The sequence below is a fragment of the Thalassophryne amazonica genome, chromosome 18, assembly GCF_902500255.1.
Source record: "Thalassophryne amazonica chromosome 18, fThaAma1.1, whole genome shotgun sequence".
Lineage (NCBI taxonomy): Eukaryota > Metazoa > Chordata > Actinopteri > Batrachoidiformes > Batrachoididae > Thalassophryne > Thalassophryne amazonica.
The window spans coordinates 21521361-21539772 of NC_047120.1; the positions used below are offsets into that span (position 1 = coordinate 21521361).

Consider the following 18412-nt stretch of genomic DNA (forward strand, 5'->3'; position numbering starts at 1 on the left):
ATGGTCCCTAAGATAAGATGGGACCTGATTATTCAAAACCTTATAAGTAAGAAGAAGAATTTTAAATTCTATTCTAGAATTAACAGGAAGCCAATGAAGAGAGGCCAATATGGGTGAGATATGCTATCTCCTTCTAGTCCCCGTTAGTACTCTAGCTGCAGCATTTTGAATTAACTGAAGGCTTTTTAGGGAACTTTTAGGACAACCTGATAATAATGAATTACAATAGTCCAGCCTAGAGGAAATAAATGCATGAATTAGTTTTTCAGCATCACTCTGAGACAAGACCTTTCTAATTTTAGAGATATTGCGTAAATGCAAAAAAGCAGTCCTACATATTTGTTTAATATGCGCTTTGAATGACATATCCTGATCAAAAATGACTCCAAGATTTCTCACAGTATTACTAGAGGTCAGGGTAATGCCATCCAGAGTAAGGATCTGGTTAGACACCATGTTTCTAAGATTTGTGGGGCCAAGTACAATAACTTCAGTTTTATCTGAGTTTAAAAGCAGGAAATTAGAGGTCATCCATGTTTTTATGTCTGTAAGACAATCCTGCAGTTTAGCTAATTGGTGTGTGTCCTCTGGCTTCATGGATAGATAAAGCTGGGTATCATCTGCATAACAATGAAAATTTAAGCAATACCGTCTAATAATACTGCCTAAGGGAAGCATGTATAAAGTGAATAAAATTGGTCCTAGCACAGAACCTTGTGGAACTCCATAATTAACTTTAGTCTGTGAAGAAGATTCCCCATTTACATGAACAAATTGTAATCTATTAGACAAATATGATTCAAACCACCGCAGCGCAGTGCCTTTAATACCTATGGCATGCTCTAATCTCTGTAATAAAATTTTATGGTCAACAGTATCAAAAGCAGCACTGAGGAGATGTTAATGAAAGTTCTGAAGTCCTAAAGAAGTCCAAGTTCCTTTAAGTTTGTAAAGTGTGTTTATTTTCTATTAAACAATGTTTTTGGTCAAAACATGAATACGTTGAGTTAATGTTTTCTATTGCATATAGGCCTATATAGGCACACATGCGCACACACATATACATATATATATATATATATATATACAGTGTATATATATATATATATATACAGTGTATATATATATTGCTTTGATACAGTTGTTGCATATTGAGTTACAGTCAGGTATATGAATTAAGTCAAATAGGACCAAATGGTATGGGCTTAATTAGAATTCTAGATTTCCGCCTAGTCATTAAATGGTAAAAACCTATGCAGTGTTGTTCCATTTCACAATACATGCCTTACACTTGGCACACCTCTTTCCCCTACAACCCCTGGCAAAAATTACGGAATCACCGGCCTCGGAGGATGTTCATTCAGTTGTTTAATTTTGTGGAAAAAAAGCAGATCACAGACATGACACAAAACTAAAGTCATTTCAAATGGCAACTTTCTGGCTTTAAGAAACACTATAAGAAATCAAGAAAAAAAAGATTGTGACAGTCAGTAATGGTTACTTTTTTAGACCAAGCAGAGGAAAAAAATATGGAATCACTCAATTCTGAGGAATAAATTATGGAATCACCCTGTAAATTTCCATCCCCCAAACTAAAACCTGCATCAAATCAGATCTGCTCGTTGACATTGACCCTATGCCATGACATTGATCCTATGTGTCTTTTTGCAAGGTTTTTGCTCTATGGCAAGATGCATTATCATCTTGAAAAATGATTTCATCATCCCCAAACATCCTTTCAATTGTCCAAAATATCAACGTAAACTTGTGCATTTATTGATGATGTAATGACAGCCATCTCCCCAGTGCCTTTACCTGACATGCAGCCCCATATCATCAATGACTGTGGAAATTTAGATGTTCTCTTCAGGCAGTCATCTTTATAAATCTCATTGGAACGGCACCAAACAAAAGTTCCAGCATCATCACCTTGCCCAATGCAGATTTGAGATTCATCACTGAATATCACTTTCATCCAGTCATCCACAGTCCACGATTGCTTTTCCTTAGCCCATTGTAACCTTGTTTATGTTGTGAAAGTGTCGTGACACGGACCCACAACAGGGGGTGGTAATGAACGGACAATGGATAAGCCAAAAGTAACAATTTAATGTTGTGAATCGCACAACGATGTACAGACAATAACAATATGGTGGACTGTCAATCATACACCAGGTGACGTGTGGGCAGGCTCGACGATAGAAGACGCCTGGCGAGAGAAGAGCTGGATCCCCACACAGCTTCCACCACCAACGGAGCTGAAGAACACCGGAGCCGCCAAGCCCTGCGCCCCAGGTGGCCGCTGTCTTCAGCAGTCAGACCCAGTACTGCTGGCAGAAAACAGAGACAGTCCTGATGAGTATGAGTTCGCACACTCAGTAATCCCACAGTCAGTGTTCAGTAAAGGAGGGAGAACCTCCACCTCCAATCACACACTCGTGCAGCTCCTGTCTAACCACTTATCTGATTGGAGTGTGAAGCGAAGCCGTCGCTGATCACACCAAACGCCAATCCCATAGATAAGGCAAACACCACAGGATAACGGCTGCAAAAGAAGTTCAGATTATTACTCGTTTTGAGTCAGCAGAGAAAAGTACCTGAATGGTAGGTGATTTCTCGGCGAGGAGGTGGAGTTGCAGTCCGGCCTTTATGGTGATGGTGATGATGATGAATGAGTGACAGCTGGTCCTGAGGATGAGTGACAGCTGTCACTCCCAGTGGCTCTGGCGCCCTCTCGTGCTTGAAGCCCGCATTCCAAGCAGGGCGCCATCTGGTGGTGGTGGGCCAGCAGTACCTCCTCTTCAGCGGCCCACACAACAGTTTATTCTGTTTAGGTGTTAATGATGGCTTTCGTTTAGCTTTTCTGTATGTAAATCCCATTTCCTTTAGGCGGTTTCTTACAGTTCAGTCATAGACGTTGACTCCAGTTTCCTCCCATTCGTTCCTCATTTGTTTTGTTGTGCATTTTTGGATTTTTGAGACATATTGCTTTAAGTTTTCTGTCTTGATGCTTTGATGTCTTCCTTGGTCTACCAGTATGTTTGCCTTTAACAACCTTCCCATGTTGTTTGTATTTGGTCCAGAGTTTAGACACAGCTGACTGTGAACAACCAACATCTTTTGCAACATTGCATGATGATTTACTCTCTTTTAAGAGTTTGATAATCCTCTCCTTTGTTTCAACTGACATCTCTTGTGTTGGAGCCATGATTCATGTCAGTCCACTTGGTGCAACAGCTCTCCAAGGTGTGTTCACTCCTTTTTAGATGCAGACTAATGAGCAGATCTGATATGATGCAGGTGTTAGTTTTGGGAATGAAAATTTACAGGGTGATTCCATAATTTTTTCCTCAGAATTGAGTGATTCCATATTTTTTTCCTCTGCTTGGTCTAAAAAAGTAACCATTACTGACTGCCACAATCTTTTTTTCTTGATTTCTTATAGTGTTTCTTAAAGCCAGAAAGTTGCCATTTGAAATGACTTTAGTTTTGTGTCATGTCTGTGATCTGCTTTTTTTCTACAAAATTAAACAACTGAATGAACATCCTCCGAGGCCGGTGATTCCATAGTTTTTGCCAGGGGTTGTAGATGGGGGTACTGATTTGTAGAGGTTTTTAGTTTGTATCTTGTGTTTTCTTTTTTTTTAAATCTCTTTATTAAGGTTTTTTTCTTTTTTGATACATACAAAATTAGGAACAAATACAAAAAATACAGAGAGTTGAGAAAGGAGAAAGAAGAGAAGAAAAAGAGAAAGAAAGAAAGAATGAGAGTGGGGGCGGGTCACCTATCACAAGTATGATTCACTTTACCTGTTAAAGTAATCTAGGAACAGTTGCCATATCCCGTAGAATGTGTCCACCTTGCCTTTCAGCTCAAATTTAATATTTTCCAATTGTTCATGTTTCATTATATCCAGTAATAAATTATTAAAGGAGGGTGGGTTCTTTTGCTTCCAATTCAACAGTATTAATCTTTTAGCCAGAAGCACCACAAATTTTATTATAGTTTTTTGTTTAATTAAAAGGTTAGTTGTAATTGGGGCAACACCAAATAAGGCAAAAACCGGGTCTGGGACTAAACGTATATGGAAAACCTCAGAGAGCATCTGAAATACCATTGTCCAGTAGTTGTAGATGTTTGGACAGCTCCAAAAGGTATGAGCCAATGAGGCCGGACTCTGGCCACAACGGTCACATGATGGGTCTGTCCCAGGAAACATTTTAGTCAAACGTTGCTTGGACAGATGAAGTCTATGCAAAACTTTAAATTGCAATAATCCGTGTCGAGCGCAGATTGAAGATGAGTGGACATTATCCTGAGCCTTGTTCCATTGGGAGTCCGATATGTTTACTCCAAGGTCCTTTTGCCAACCTTCCTTCAGGTGGCCTAGAGAGGGCAGATATTCCATATCTGACAGATCATTATAGACCTTAGAAATTGAGCCCTTTGTCAGTGGGTCATTTAAAATAATTGAGTTCAACTCGTATTCAGGGGGTCGACCGGGAAAAGAGGGAAACATCTCCTTCACAAAGCTGCGAACTTGTAAAAATTTAAAGAAATCTCCCCTGTTAATGTTATACTTCTCTTTTAGTTGATCAAAATTAGCAAAAGTGCCTTGTATAAAAAGGTCACGAACACAGTGTATCCCTTTAGTTTCCCATTGCTTAAAAGATGTACCTATAAGCCCTGGAGCAAACTCATGATTACCCATTATTGGAGCGAGCACTGAACTCAACTTCCAACCGAGGTGTCTCCTAAGCTGGCGCCAAATTTTTACTGAATGATTAACAACTACATTGTTCACTTTCGGAATAGATGTCTTAACAGAAGAATAGACCAGTGCCCACAGTGAAGATGGGTGACAGCTATGATTTTCCATCTCAACCCAGTCGACCCCCGGCCCACCACAGCAAAAAGACAAAGATTGAATATTACAAGCTCAATAATATAACTGAAAGCAAGGCAACCCCATGCCCCCGAGTATTTTTGGTCTCTGCAGAAAAGATTTCTTGATTCTAGGAGTCTTCTTGTTCCAAATGAATTGAGAAATCAAGCCATCTAATTTTTTTGAAGAATGTTTTTGAAATGAAAATCGGTAAACATTGAAATACAAATAGAAATTTTGGTAAAACACTCATCCTCACAACATTTATTTGTCCTGCTAAAGAAACTGGAAGGTTAACCCATCTGTCAAAATCTGATTTGATTCGCTCAAGCAAACTTGATATATTATGTTTAAAAAGATTAGAAAAATCTTGTGTGATAATGATTCCTAGATATTAAATTTGTTAGAAACTGTGAATGGGTATGAATTTATGAAGCTGGAATGTTGCTGGTCCATTCCCTTAATTGGGAATAACACACTTTTAGAAAAATTTATTTTATAGCCAGATATACCAAAATTTTGCAATATTGATAGTATAACTGGTAGAGATTCCTTCCCATTTGATATATATAATAAGAGGTCGTCAGCGTACAGTGATACCTTGTGTTCCATATTACCTCTGAAAATTCCAGAGTATCCGTCAGCAGCTCTCAAAGCAATAGAAAGGGGCTCTATCACTATCGCGAACAACATTGGAGATAGGGGGCACACTTGTCTAGTAGAGCGGCCTAGGGGAAAAAAGTTTGAGCTTATGCTATTGATCTGCACTGATGCCTGGGGTTGAATATATAACAGTTTTACTAGAGATATAAATTTGGGGCCGAATCCAAACTTTGACAGGGCCGAGAAGAGATAATCCCACTCGACCCTGTCAAAGGCCTTCTCTGCATCAAGAGAAAGTAGCAATTCTGCTCTGTGGTTCTCCACATTTTTTGTATAAATAATATTCAGTAATCTTCTTATATTAAAGAAGGTGTCTAGCTTTGATGAAACCGCTCTGATCCTTTGATATAATTGTTGGACTGTATCTTGTGTTTTCAAGCTGATATTAACTTTATAAAGTGGTACACTTTAGGCTGAGATGGATTTTTACATGTTCAAGCTCCATTTTCTCCTAGAGTGTAATAGGTATGTACATGCTGACACTTCTACTGACATCCCAGAAGTGTCAGCTTTCATTTTATACCAAGTTTTTGTCTGTGGCCCTTGCAGTTCCTGAGATAATCACCATTTTCTGTAGTTATGTCGTGTTACACAAAATAACAATTTTTTTCCCCCTAAAATATCTCCTAAAAGTCACAAAAACATTTTTTCAGCCTGACAACCACTCTAGAATTTCACCTGTGTGTCCCTTCTGACTAAAAAAATAGGTTGTCATCTTGTACCCTGACATGTCCGCAAAAGTCTTAACGGAAGCACTTTTCAGAATTGGCCCCCTGACTATACGTATGTTTACCCCCATCAAGTTGATCTCCCTGTAGCACAAATTGACAGTTACGTGTGTCGAGATGAGCTCCCCGTCGAGCTGAACTTCCCGTCATCTAACGACAATATTTTTCTTTAAAGACAGCATTTACATGCAAGTCTTTACTTTTTAAAATCAAAAAGAAACTTGTTCCTGTATTTTTATGTAAAAACAAAACTTACACAGGTTTTCTTCAGTACTGGAGATCACCTCTACGAGTGACCGTGTCCCGTCAAGATGAGCTCCACCGCACAACTGCGCATGCGTCAAGTTGAGCTCACCCACCGAAGAAAAGTAGCAAACCCACGTAAGTTTTGTCTTTACATAAAAATACAGTAATGTGTCTATCAATTTTAAAAAAGTGAAGACTTGCATGTACACTCGCTGTCTTTAAATTAGAATATTGTTGTGAGATGATGGGTAGCTCACCTCGACACTGAGATGCGCATGTGTAGTTGTGTAGTGAAGAGAGGTAGATAAACTCGACGGGGGAGGTGTTAACGTCTGGGGTAGAGAGAACTGCGCATGCACAGTTGCGCAGTGGAGATCCTGTCGACGGGTAAATAATCTCGTCGGGACACCGGCTACTTTGTGTGGGTCCTGTTTCTTGAAGAGTCTGTTGACATCCCTCTCATGAATGGCGAGAGGTGTGGTGGGGAGGATGTGCTGGTGGGTTGGAGCTGATGTTTGTCGTTGGGAATGGTTGCAGGACAGTCCCATTGTCTCTCAAATCTTCAGTAAAATTCATTCAGTTGGTTTGCTAAAATGAGGGTCCTTGGCAGAGTGGGGGAGGTTTGGTTTGTTGGTGATGATTTGTCTGAGACCTTTCCAGACAGAAGTGGAGTCACTGGCTGAGAACTGATGTTGGATTTTCTCAGAGTACAGCCATTTAGCTTCCCTGACCACCTTCCCAAACCTGTACTTTGACTCTTTAAACTTGACCTTGTCCCTGCTCTTGAAATCCTCCTCCTTCTGCATCCTAAACTGTCTGAGTTTAGGACTGAACCAGGGTTTGTCGTTGTTATACCTCACCATGGTGCGTGATGGTATGGAGCAGTCCTCACAGAAGTTGACATATGAAGTCACAGCATCTGTGTACTCATTCAGACTGTTGGTGGTAGTCTTGTACACATCCCAGTCTGTTTTTTCAAAACATGCCTGAAGATCCTCCACAGCCTCACTGCTCCACTGCTTTGATGTCCTCACTAAAAGTTTGCAGAGCTTTAGCTTCTGCCTGTAGGTAGGAATAAGGTGAACCATGACATGGTCAGAGTGGCCCAGAGTTGCACAGAGGACCGCATGATAAGCATTGTTTATACTTGTGTAACAGTGATTCAAAATTCTGTCCTCTCTGGTTGGTCATTTAATAAGGTGTCTGTATTTGTTTGTGGGAGAGATTACCTTTGTTGAAGTCGCCCAGGACAAGCAGAGCAGAGGGTCACCCCTTTGAGTCTGGTCTGCTTGAGGTTTTTTCATCAAATCATCAGAGGGAATTTTTCCTTACCACTGTCACCTATGTGCTTGCTCTAAGGGTTGGTAAGGTTAGACCTTACTTGCGTGAAGCACCTTGAGGCAACTTTGTTGTGATTTAGCACTATATAAATGAAATAAATTGTAATTGAAATAATCAAAGATTCCGGATTAGTCTGCTCCACATCAAGTATTGTATCTGGTCGATGAGCGTGCGTTGTGCCTCTTGCACATTAGCTGGCGGTGGGATTTAAACACCAACCAGAATGTAAGGAGAATTCACAGGGTGAGTAGAACAGTTTTCAGTTAATAAAAAAGTTTCCATATCAGGAGAGCAGTGCTGCTGGATCACTGTCATGTCATTACACCAGCCACTGTTGATATAAAAACAGATTCCACCACCCTTCGTTTTTACAGACAGTCCTGTGTCACAGTTGTACGTACAATGACGCACATTAAGAAACAATATGGAGCCGCACCGCAATTCTCAATTTAATTTTCAATTTATTTTCATTTATATAGCACCAAATCACAACGTTGCCTCAAGGTGCTTCACACAAGTAAGGTCAAACCTTACCAACCCCCAGAGCAAGCACACAGGCGACAGTGGTAAGGAAAAACCCCCTCTGATAATTTGAGGAAGAAACCTGAAGCAGACTAGACTCAAAGGAGTGACCCCCTGCTTGGGTCATGCTTCCAACACAATTGATAAAACAATTTATAAAACAAATATACAGGAAATTTTGCCGGCACACAGGACAGCAAGGCTGCAGAAGTTGACACCACTCCATCTCTGGATGGAGCCGCATGTTGTGCTGCCTTTGTTTTTTGCACCTTGCACCACTGATGTCCTCTGTAATTTTCTCAATCTTTTTGTTTTTGTCTACTTAGATGACATGATCTTTTCTAAGAACCTGCCAGAACACATCCAAACATGTCCGTCTAGTGTTAAAACGCCTCCTTGAGAATAGCCTCTTTGTCAAAGCCGAGAAATGTGCCTTCCATCAGACCTCTGTGTCATTCCTAGGGTTCATATTTGAACTCAATCAGATTAGACCAGATCCAGCCAAAGTCTCAGCCGTAGTGAAATGGCCAACTCCCTCCAATCGCAAACAACTACAACAGTTCCTAGGATTTGCTAATTTTTCCCGTCGTTTCATACGTAACTTTAGTCAAGTAGCTGCCCCTCTCATAAACTCACTTCTTCCAAGTCCAGTTATCATTGGTCCACTGAAGCCGAACAAGCCTTTCACTCCCTTAAACATAGGTTAACACTGCTCCTGTCCTCATTCAACCCGATCCAGACCGCCAGTTCGTCGTGGAGTTCGACGCCTCCAACATCGGGATCGGGGCCGTTCTTTCCCAGCGGGCTGAGGGCGACGATCTATTGCACCCATGTGCTTTTTTTTCCCGGTGGCTCTCTCCCGCTGAGTGCAACTACGATGTTGATGACTGGGAACTCTTGGCTGTGAAGGAGGCGCTGGAGGAGTGGAGACACTGGCAGAAAGGTACGTCAATTCCATTTGTTGTTTGGACTGATCATAAAAACCTGGCTTACATTCAAAATGCCAAGAGACTCAATTCCAGCCAGGCCAGGTGGTCTTTATTCTTTGGTTGATTTAACTTCACCCTCACCCACAGACCTGGTTCCAAAAATGTCAAACCCGGTGCCTTGTCTCGCCTGTTCGCTCCCTTGGACTACTCCCCTACACCAGACTGCATCCTTCCCAGCCACATGGTGGTAGGCGCCCTCTCCTGGGACATCGAGCGAGTCATCCGGGAGGCCCAGAGAACTCATCCTGACCCTGGAGGGGGACCTCCCGGTCGCCTGTTTGTGCCTCCCTCAGCCAGATCTGATGTTCTACAATTTGTTCATTCCTCCAAATTCTCCTGTCATCCCGGCATTCATAGAACCATACAGCTTGTTCAGCAGCATTTCGGGTGGCCATCTCTCCAAGCTGACACCCATGAGTTTATCAATGCCTGCACCATCTGCGCCCGAAATAAATCTTCTCACCAACAGCTTCTGGTCGTCTGCGTCCGCTTCCCACACCTGGTTGACCATGGTCCCACATCTGCCTGGATTTCATAACTGGATTGCCTCCCTCAAGTGGAAATACAGTCAACCTCACCATCCTGGACCGGTTTTCAAAGGCAGCACACGTCCTGGCCCTGCCCAAGTTACCCTCGGCACTGGAGACTGCAAGCCTCCTGGTCCACCATGTGTTCCGGCTGCATGACATTCCCCTGGACATCGTGTCAGGTCATTCCTCAGTTCACATCTCAGGTCTGGAAGGCCTTCTGCACAGCCTTGGGGGCTTCGGTCAGTCTCTCATCTGGATTCCATCTCCAGACCAACGGGCAGGTGGCGCGGGCTAATCAAGAATTGGAAGTCGCCCTTCACTGTGTCACATCTTCCCACCCATCTTCCTGGAGTACTCACCTACCATGGGTGGAATATGCCCATAATTCCCAGGTGAGCTCGCCACTGGCCTGACGCCTTTTGAGTGCTCTGTGGGTTATCAACTGCCTCTGTTCCCTGCTCAGGAATTAAACCTCTCAGTGCCTTCAGTCCAGGTCCATCTGCGGCATTGTCAGCGAGTCTGGCGGACCGCCCGCTCTGCACTTCTCCGGACGAGGGAGAGGACAATTCACCATGCAGACCGGCATCGTGTCCTGGCCCCCCACTACCATCCTGGCCAGAAGGTTTGGTTATCTGCCAAGGATGTGCCTCTTAAGGCAGCCACCAAGAAGCTGGCTCCTCGATTCCTGGGTCCGTTTGTTGTCGATAAGATTGTCAACCCTGCAGCTGTTAGGCTCAAATTGCCTCGGACCCTCAGGATCCATCCTGTCTTCCACGTGTTTTGTCTTAAACCAGTCTGTTCCAGCACCTTGTGTCTGCCTGCCATTACCCCTCCTTCCGCCCGGACTGTGGGTGGCCATCCGGCCTGGACAGTGAGCCACATCCTCGACGTTCATCACCGGGGCTTCCAGTATCTGGTGGACTGGGAGGGGTATGGCACTGAGGAGCGTTCCTGGGTCTCGGGGGGCCTTATTTTGGACCCCTCCCTCATCTCTGACTTCTATCGGGCTCATCCGGTTCAACCTGGTAGGTTGCCTGGAGGCTCCCTTTGAAGGGGAGTCCTATTGTGCTGCGTTTGTTTTCTGCACCTTGCTGCTGGATCTGCTTCACTCCCCTTCCCTTCCTGTGTCTGCTGGAGCCACCTGTGGAACTGATTGGATTCACCTGTTCACACTCATCAACCTCCTGTACAAATTCTGCTTCTCTTCACGCTCTCACACGCCGGAAACTACAGTTGCCTCCAGGTTTCTTCGGCCTCGTCTCTGCAGCATTTTTTCGTCCCATGTTTTGACGTTGTAAACTAACTCTGTGTCTCTTGCGTCCTCAGTGCTCCTGGTTCCATCAGCTTAACTGAGCCAGCTGGTCCTGTTTTGAGCTGGTTCTGGACAATCTGTGTTTGGGTGTGACGTTCCTGCCCCCCCGTGTGCTCCAGCGGTCTCTCCTTCCTCCAGTGACTGGCTTCCTGGTTTAAACTATTACCATACATATCAATAAATCATTATATTTTTGTACTTTGGCCTGTTTCCTGCATTTTGGGTCCAACTAACTGTTCTGTGGGTTTATCCATACCATCGCACCTCAAACAGAGAGAAAAAATGGAATCAGGCATTGGAAAAACAACAAATACAGTATAATTTGTCAGCATTAAGCAACAACAAAAACAGAAGAAATACTAAGGTGATTGCCGGCCACGATCCCTAAGCTTCACGAAAAGACCCAGACATTAGATATAGTTGAGGCCACAGCTCACTCCGTTTCCTAAAAAAATGAATTTAAAAGAGTAAAAAGCATAGTAACATACTATGCCGGTATGCTAGATATACGAAAGGGAAAATAAGTGCATCTTAAGTCTGGACATGAAAGTCTCTACAGAATCTGACTGTTTTGTTGATGCATGAAGATCATTCCACAGAACAGGGGCACAATAAGAGAAAGCTCTGTGACCCGCAGACTTTTTATCCACCCCAGGGACACAAAGTAGCCCTGCACCCTGAGAACAGAGCCTGGGCCAGTACGTAGGGTTTAATTAGGTCAGCTAAGTAGGAAGGTGCCAGTCCGTGAAGAGTTTTATAAGTTAGTATGTGAACCTTAAAATCTGATCTCAGGAAGCCAGTGAAGAGATGCCAAAATGGGTGTAATATGGTCAAACTTTCTGCTTCCTGTCAAAAGTTTGGCAGCAGCATTTTGAACCAGTTGGAGACCCCTAATGCTGGACTGCGGTAAACCAGAAAATAGAACATTGTAGTAGTCCAATCTAGAAGAGACAAATGCATGAATCAGGGTCTCAGCATCAGCCATAGACAGAATGGGAGGAATCTTCGCTATATTTCGCAGGTGGAAGAAAGCAGTTCTTGTAATATCATTAATGTCAAGGTCAAAGGACAATGTAGGATTAAAAAATTATCCCAAGGTTCCTCACTCTATCAGTGTGATCACGAGCCTAAGCTAAGCGTTAGCTGGTTAAACTGCTGCCGATGTCTCACTGGACCAAGAACCATCATTTCAGTGTTGTCAGAGTTTAAAAGTAGGAAGTTGCTAGACATCCAGCTTTTCACTGATGCAAGGCAATCTTCTAAGAATTTTATGTGGATGAGATTACCAGCAGTTATCGGCATGTATAACTGAGTATCATCAACATAGCAATGAAAGGTAATCCAAAAACACCGCAATATGTGCCCAAGGAGTGCTAGATAAAGGGAGAAAAGCAGGGAGCCTAAGACAGACCCCTGTGGAACCCCAAATTTCATGTCGCTAAGATTAGAGGTAGTGCTATTGTACAAAATATAGGGAGAACGACTGGTCAGGTATGATGTCAAAAATGCAAGGGCATTCCCAATAATCCCAAAATGATTCTCCATCCTATTGAGTAGACTATGATGATCCACGATATCAAATGCAGCACTAAGATTTAACAGCACCAGAACCATATCTATTGCAAGCAGAAGATCATTCACCACTATAGTGAGAGCTGTCTCTGTGGAATGATATTTTCTGAAAGCAGACTGCAGTGGCTCAGAAAGATTATTCTCAGTAAGGTGGTCCATGAGCTGCCGTGAAACCACCTGTTCCAGAATTTTAGAGCAAATTGATAGATTTTATATAAACCTATAGTTTTCAATACACTAGGGTCTCGATTAGGTTTCTTAAGTTAATAGTTTCATCACTGCAGATTTGAAACATTTAGAAACAGATCCAGAGGTTAATGAGAGATTAATCATTTCCAGCACAGTCGGCCCAAGAATGTGCCACAGGTCCTTAAACAGTTTTGCTGGTATAGGATCAAATAAGCAGGTTCTGCTTTTTGGAGACATTATGAGTTTTGCTGGCATGCCTAATGAGATACTATTAAATTCTGTAAATCTAGGAAATACCTCAGTAATGGCATCCACCTCAATAGCAGGGTGTAGTGGCTGGGTTAAGGCGTGCTGGGATATGTTTAACCTAAAGCTGTCTATTGTCTTCTCAAAGTAATCCAAGAAATCTTGTGCTGTAAAAACAGAATGAGTACAGGTGGTTGCCCATGTATAAGTGTTACCACTGTGTCGAACAAGAACTTTAAGTTATGCTTGTTTTTGTTGATGAAATCAGAGTAATAGGCCCGCTTTGTAGCCAGTAGTGCATGCTTATAGTCTAAGATAGTATCACGCCATGCGAGGTGGAATACTTCTAATTTTGAACTATGCCATTTCCATTATAGACCTCTAGGCTTATGCTTGAGGTCATACAAGTATTCACTGAACCAAGGTGACTGTGTTTTGGGGGAGCATGGTTTTAATATAGGTGGCGGAATCATGTCGAGTGTAGTTTTGAGCGCCGAGTTTAAACTATCCACAAGAATGTCTACTGATTTGGCATCTAGCTTCAAGTTCAGTCATAGCTGAGGACTTGATGCGTTGCCGCCGATGCAAGAGGCATGGTGTCAATATTTGTGACAGCAATACCACGTGCAAGAACCAAATTCAAGGTATTTCCACTAATGTGCGTCAAATCCTGAATGCATTGCTGGAATCCTAATGCATCCACAGTTTACATAAATGATTTGCAGAGGAAATTAGAAGGCTTATTTATATAAATGTTGAAGTCACCAATAATCAGAATGTTATCTGCACTAGTCGACAAGTTAGAGTTGAACTCAACAAATTAATCTAAGACTTCAGAGTATGGGCCAGGATGCCTATATACAATGGCAAGGTAATACGGCTGATTTTTATTCTTCTGACCTTGGCAATATGTAGCATCATGGGCAGAGTGGAGAATCAAATGTTCAAACAAGTTATATTTGTGACCCCCAATAGCTATTAAACTAAACCTAGATTTATAAATAAGAGCAACACCCCACCTTGCTTTGCATCATGAGGGATGTGACTAAATGTGACTGAGATTCACCAGATCACAGAGATATCATAAAGACATGCTAGTGTCTCACATCTGTCCAGCAGAGGGTCCACATCGTTTAAATTCAGGAGGAATACTCATGGACCAGTCACTGTTCAGGGACACACAGCTGGGTCCAGGTCCAGACAATTCTGGACTCTGATGGATCCTGACAGAAAAACAGCACAAACACAATTAAAGGTCAGAAAACAGGATCATCAATAATGTTTGAAAGCAGTGGCAGCTGATCACTAGAGGGTGATATGGCACCACCCCCTCAAAACACTGAATTAAAAGAAAATCTACAACATAATTAAGAAATTACAAATAAGTCTGGTTTGTTCAGAGTCTGTCAGTGTGAATTTAAATGTGTTCCGACACCATTTCAGTTTTTCATTTCAGTGAGAGTCAAGTGCACTTCCTGTTTGTGTTGCCGGTCATGAAAAGTCTGAAATGTTTCCGACTGTCCATAATCATGTGATTTGAGGTTGAGTTCTTCTTCATTCATTCCCTTGGGGACGCAGCTCTGATGGAAAGTTTTTCATGTTTGTTTTTAATCTAAATCTTATTGGACAAATCACTCACACATCAGACATGGGGTAATCACAATCTGTAATCATACTCATCCTGGTCTCACGGCAAGTCGTGATTCAGCAGCACGAAATATACATTAATCTATTGGTTCATGATATTGTGACGAAAAGTGCCTCATTTTCGTCACGGCAGCACAAATTCATTCTAATTCATTCCGTGATGGCTGCACAAAATTAAAAGTGAAGTGGGGGAGTCGGGGGTGGTTATGGTTAGTGTGGGGGGAAAGAGTAAGATTAGGTTTTGGTTAAGGTTAGGGTCAGGGGTAGGAGTAGGGTTAGGAATAGTGACTTAAAAAAAACGCCGTCACAAAAATTTGACTCATTTCATCACGGGAGCACCAAAAAAAAAAGTGAGACTGGGCTGTCATACTCGATTATAATCATGACATTTTTTCATGTAATCTAATGAAATCTCTCATTTTAACTAGCAAACAAAACAGATAATTGTAATCATAATTTAATTGTAATCTTTGGAGAAATAAATTGTAATTGTGAGAATTATGTCAAGGTTACCGTAAAACAAAATTATCTTAAATAGTTCAACAACAAAGTTGTTCAGAAGATTTCCTTTCCATTACTACCAACAATATGCAAGGAGATTGTGTGACATTTCACTGGTCACACTGGTCATACTGTATGGCAGACCAATTGTAAACACTTATTATAATCCTAATAGGAATGCATGAAGCCTCCAACTTACAACCACATCTTAGAGCCCCTTCATAAATGACATGAAGTTGGCAAAACAAAAAAAGCAGAAAGTGGCCAAAAAAGGAAAAAAAAAATGAATTAGCGAAACGTGAAAAATTCCAGCCGCTGTCAGGAGGGACAAACGGTCGGACAGGCGTGAACAAACCAGCTGTGACATTTTTGTGCACGCTCATGAGCATGCTCATAAACATAGTGCAAGCACGTGAGAGGTGTGATACAATCACACACATGGTGCATGTGAGACTTGGCTCGCCGGCTGTTTACATGATCAGTTGAATATTTTCACATGCGGCAGCCTGGCTGATGGTGTTCAGTGCACACTGAGGCGCTGGTGACCACGTTGCAAAGGTAATATGTGTTTTTATTTATTACTATGTGAGGACAGCCCGCTGATACACACGCATTACAGTAGCATGTTGAGAGGTGATATCCTGCACGGCGCAGTGATGGCACAGCGGTTAGGTGCAGCTTTGACTGCATGCTCATCACCGTGCATTGAGCATGAGCTTTTGTTTTTATTTTTCCCCATGTTGCCATCGTTTGCACGCACTCTTACACCTCTGTGCACTGCACATAGGGGGTTGGAGCACATGTGACAATATGTGTTCCCCAGCATTGTGTTGCGCTGACGCGGCGCTCAGCTGGAGCAGCGCAAACAGCCGAGGAATGCAGTCACTGGCTGTGGGCCATGATCAGCTCCATGTCTTCTTGATTTCAAATGACAGCCAATCCATGATTATATGTCAACCAAATGCATAACTGTAGTGGGTGTGTGCATGTGTGATATGGACATCACATCATCGACAAGCGACACGCCCACCTTTCCATTGCAGCAACACTCTCACATAAATGGGCTCACGGTTCCAGGCTGTGGGGCACTTGAGCTGCCTACGCTGATCTTTTGGAGGCTGTAAGTCAAGCTGTCACATGATGGACGGACCATGTGGACGCAGTGATCATGTGTCATGTGACGTGCAGGTCTGATCAGATGGCGCACTGGTGCTGTGACACGCAGCCGAGTTGGGTTTTTATTTTTATCTTTGTTGTGGTGATGTGGGATTGGGATACACCATAGTGTTCCACAGCTGTCAGCTGTTCCATCATGGACATGACAGATATCCAGCTGTGCACACTGAGCTGACAGTGATCACACCGCACTGCAGCCACCATTGGAGCCTTCGCAACCTCAACCGCACCTTGACTATAGGCTCGTAATGTGGGTGGGGGTGCACACTCACAACATGCCATCTGTGTTGCGGAGAACACACACCGCACACTCGCATGCCATTTGTGTTGCTGGGGGGGCAACAGCACACTCACATGCCATTCGTGTTGCTCGGTAACGGCACACTCGCAGGGCACTTAGAAAATGTGGAGCCATTTGCACAGCCAGCTCAAAAGTGGTCTGCCTGCTCTCTACTTTTGTGTTGATTGCGTGAATGGCCCCGCCTTTTCTAAGTACCCTGCGAGTGGTGTTGGATGGTTGTGGGTGGCACCTGGACTTCTGCCTACACCGACAGAGAGTGGGTCGAATGGCCACTCGCCTGGCATTCGCCGTCATTTGGCCACTGGTGTGAAGGCTGCCTCGATCGTGCCATTCGGCCAGGGTTTTTGACATGGCCAATGATTTTGCAGCCACAGCACAAAATGCGTGACCTGCGTTCGACATGCGAATGTTGCGAGCATGATCAGATGGCAGTGCGACCTCATCTTGCCCGCCGTTGGAATGGGTTTCCAGTGGAAGCAGCATGCAATTGCAGAGTGCATGTGCTGTGCCCAAATGGATGTGGCGACTGCTGTATGAGGCATTTGAGTGCCGCTCTGATTTTTCACAAGTGCCATTCAAATCCTCCTTCGTGCACCATTCAGCCTCAATGTGTTATGTGTGAAGGGGCCCTTACATTCATGAACATTAACACCTGTTGCAGAACAATGCCACAAATGCCCCTCCAAGCCTCCCCCACGACTTCTTTAACTATGAATTGATTGAACATTTTCTTATGAATAACCAAGACAAAGGACAGACATACACAAATAGAATTTCTTTGTTAGAACATCCTGCTTTCTCAGTGAGCCTCTGCAGCTCTGATCTTCAGACATTCTTGTCTACTAGAAGCCTCACCAGTTCAAACGTCCCATGTTGGTAAGTCTGGCCTCGCAACACTTGCAAATTCCAACCACCTATGCTCCAGCTGAGTGGTTATTGAGTGAAAGAATTTTTCTTTCACCAAAAAATTAAATCTGGGCTTGCATATCAGATGCATCTTCTGGCACATTGTAACTGAACTTTCAGGTCTTCTTTTTAACCCTCCTCTGTGCCACTTCATCATGAAGATGTATAACTGGGAATACAAAATGCAAAACATGCACCATGCACAATTTCTCCAATCACAGCCAGAGAAGAAGCCTATAACTTCTTCTGGGTTGTCTGGGTGTCTTGGTGGCCTTCTCCACTCTTCTCCTTCTTGCACAGTCACTCAGTTTTTGAGAACTATCTACTCCACACAGATTTACCATAGAGTGCCATAGTGTTTGTATTTATTCATAACTGATGTAAATAAAGTTATGAATCATGTTGTGCAGCGGCTCTGGTGCCCCATGGTCCTGCAGCACCCTCCACAGGACACAGATGGATCAGCTTTTTTTATATAAGCAATGTCTAAGCTTGGGCATAACTGGATCTGTTTGGGGTTATAGCTTCAAAATGAGGTTACTAGAACTATGAAAATGAGGGTGAAAATTAAGGTTCTTGGGGATCGTAGTCTTATCAAACAAATGTGGGGTGTTATATCAATTTGGGATGAAGGCTACGAAAGTGAAAATGTGCAAA

The 18412-nt window shown here is 43.0% G+C and overlaps 1 protein-coding gene across 1 annotated transcript in view; it reads right to left on the reverse strand.

Moving 5' to 3' along the window:
* The window catches only part of LOC117530545 (NACHT, LRR and PYD domains-containing protein 3-like), a 55922-nt gene that overhangs the window by 32832 nt on the left and 4678 nt on the right, over positions 1 to 18412 (reverse strand). The window contains exon 3 of the mRNA XM_034193440.1: positions 14331 to 14447. Within this exon, the coding sequence (XP_034049331.1) occupies positions 14331 to 14447 (117 nt within the window). The remainder of the gene's footprint in view (positions 1 to 14330; positions 14448 to 18412) is intronic.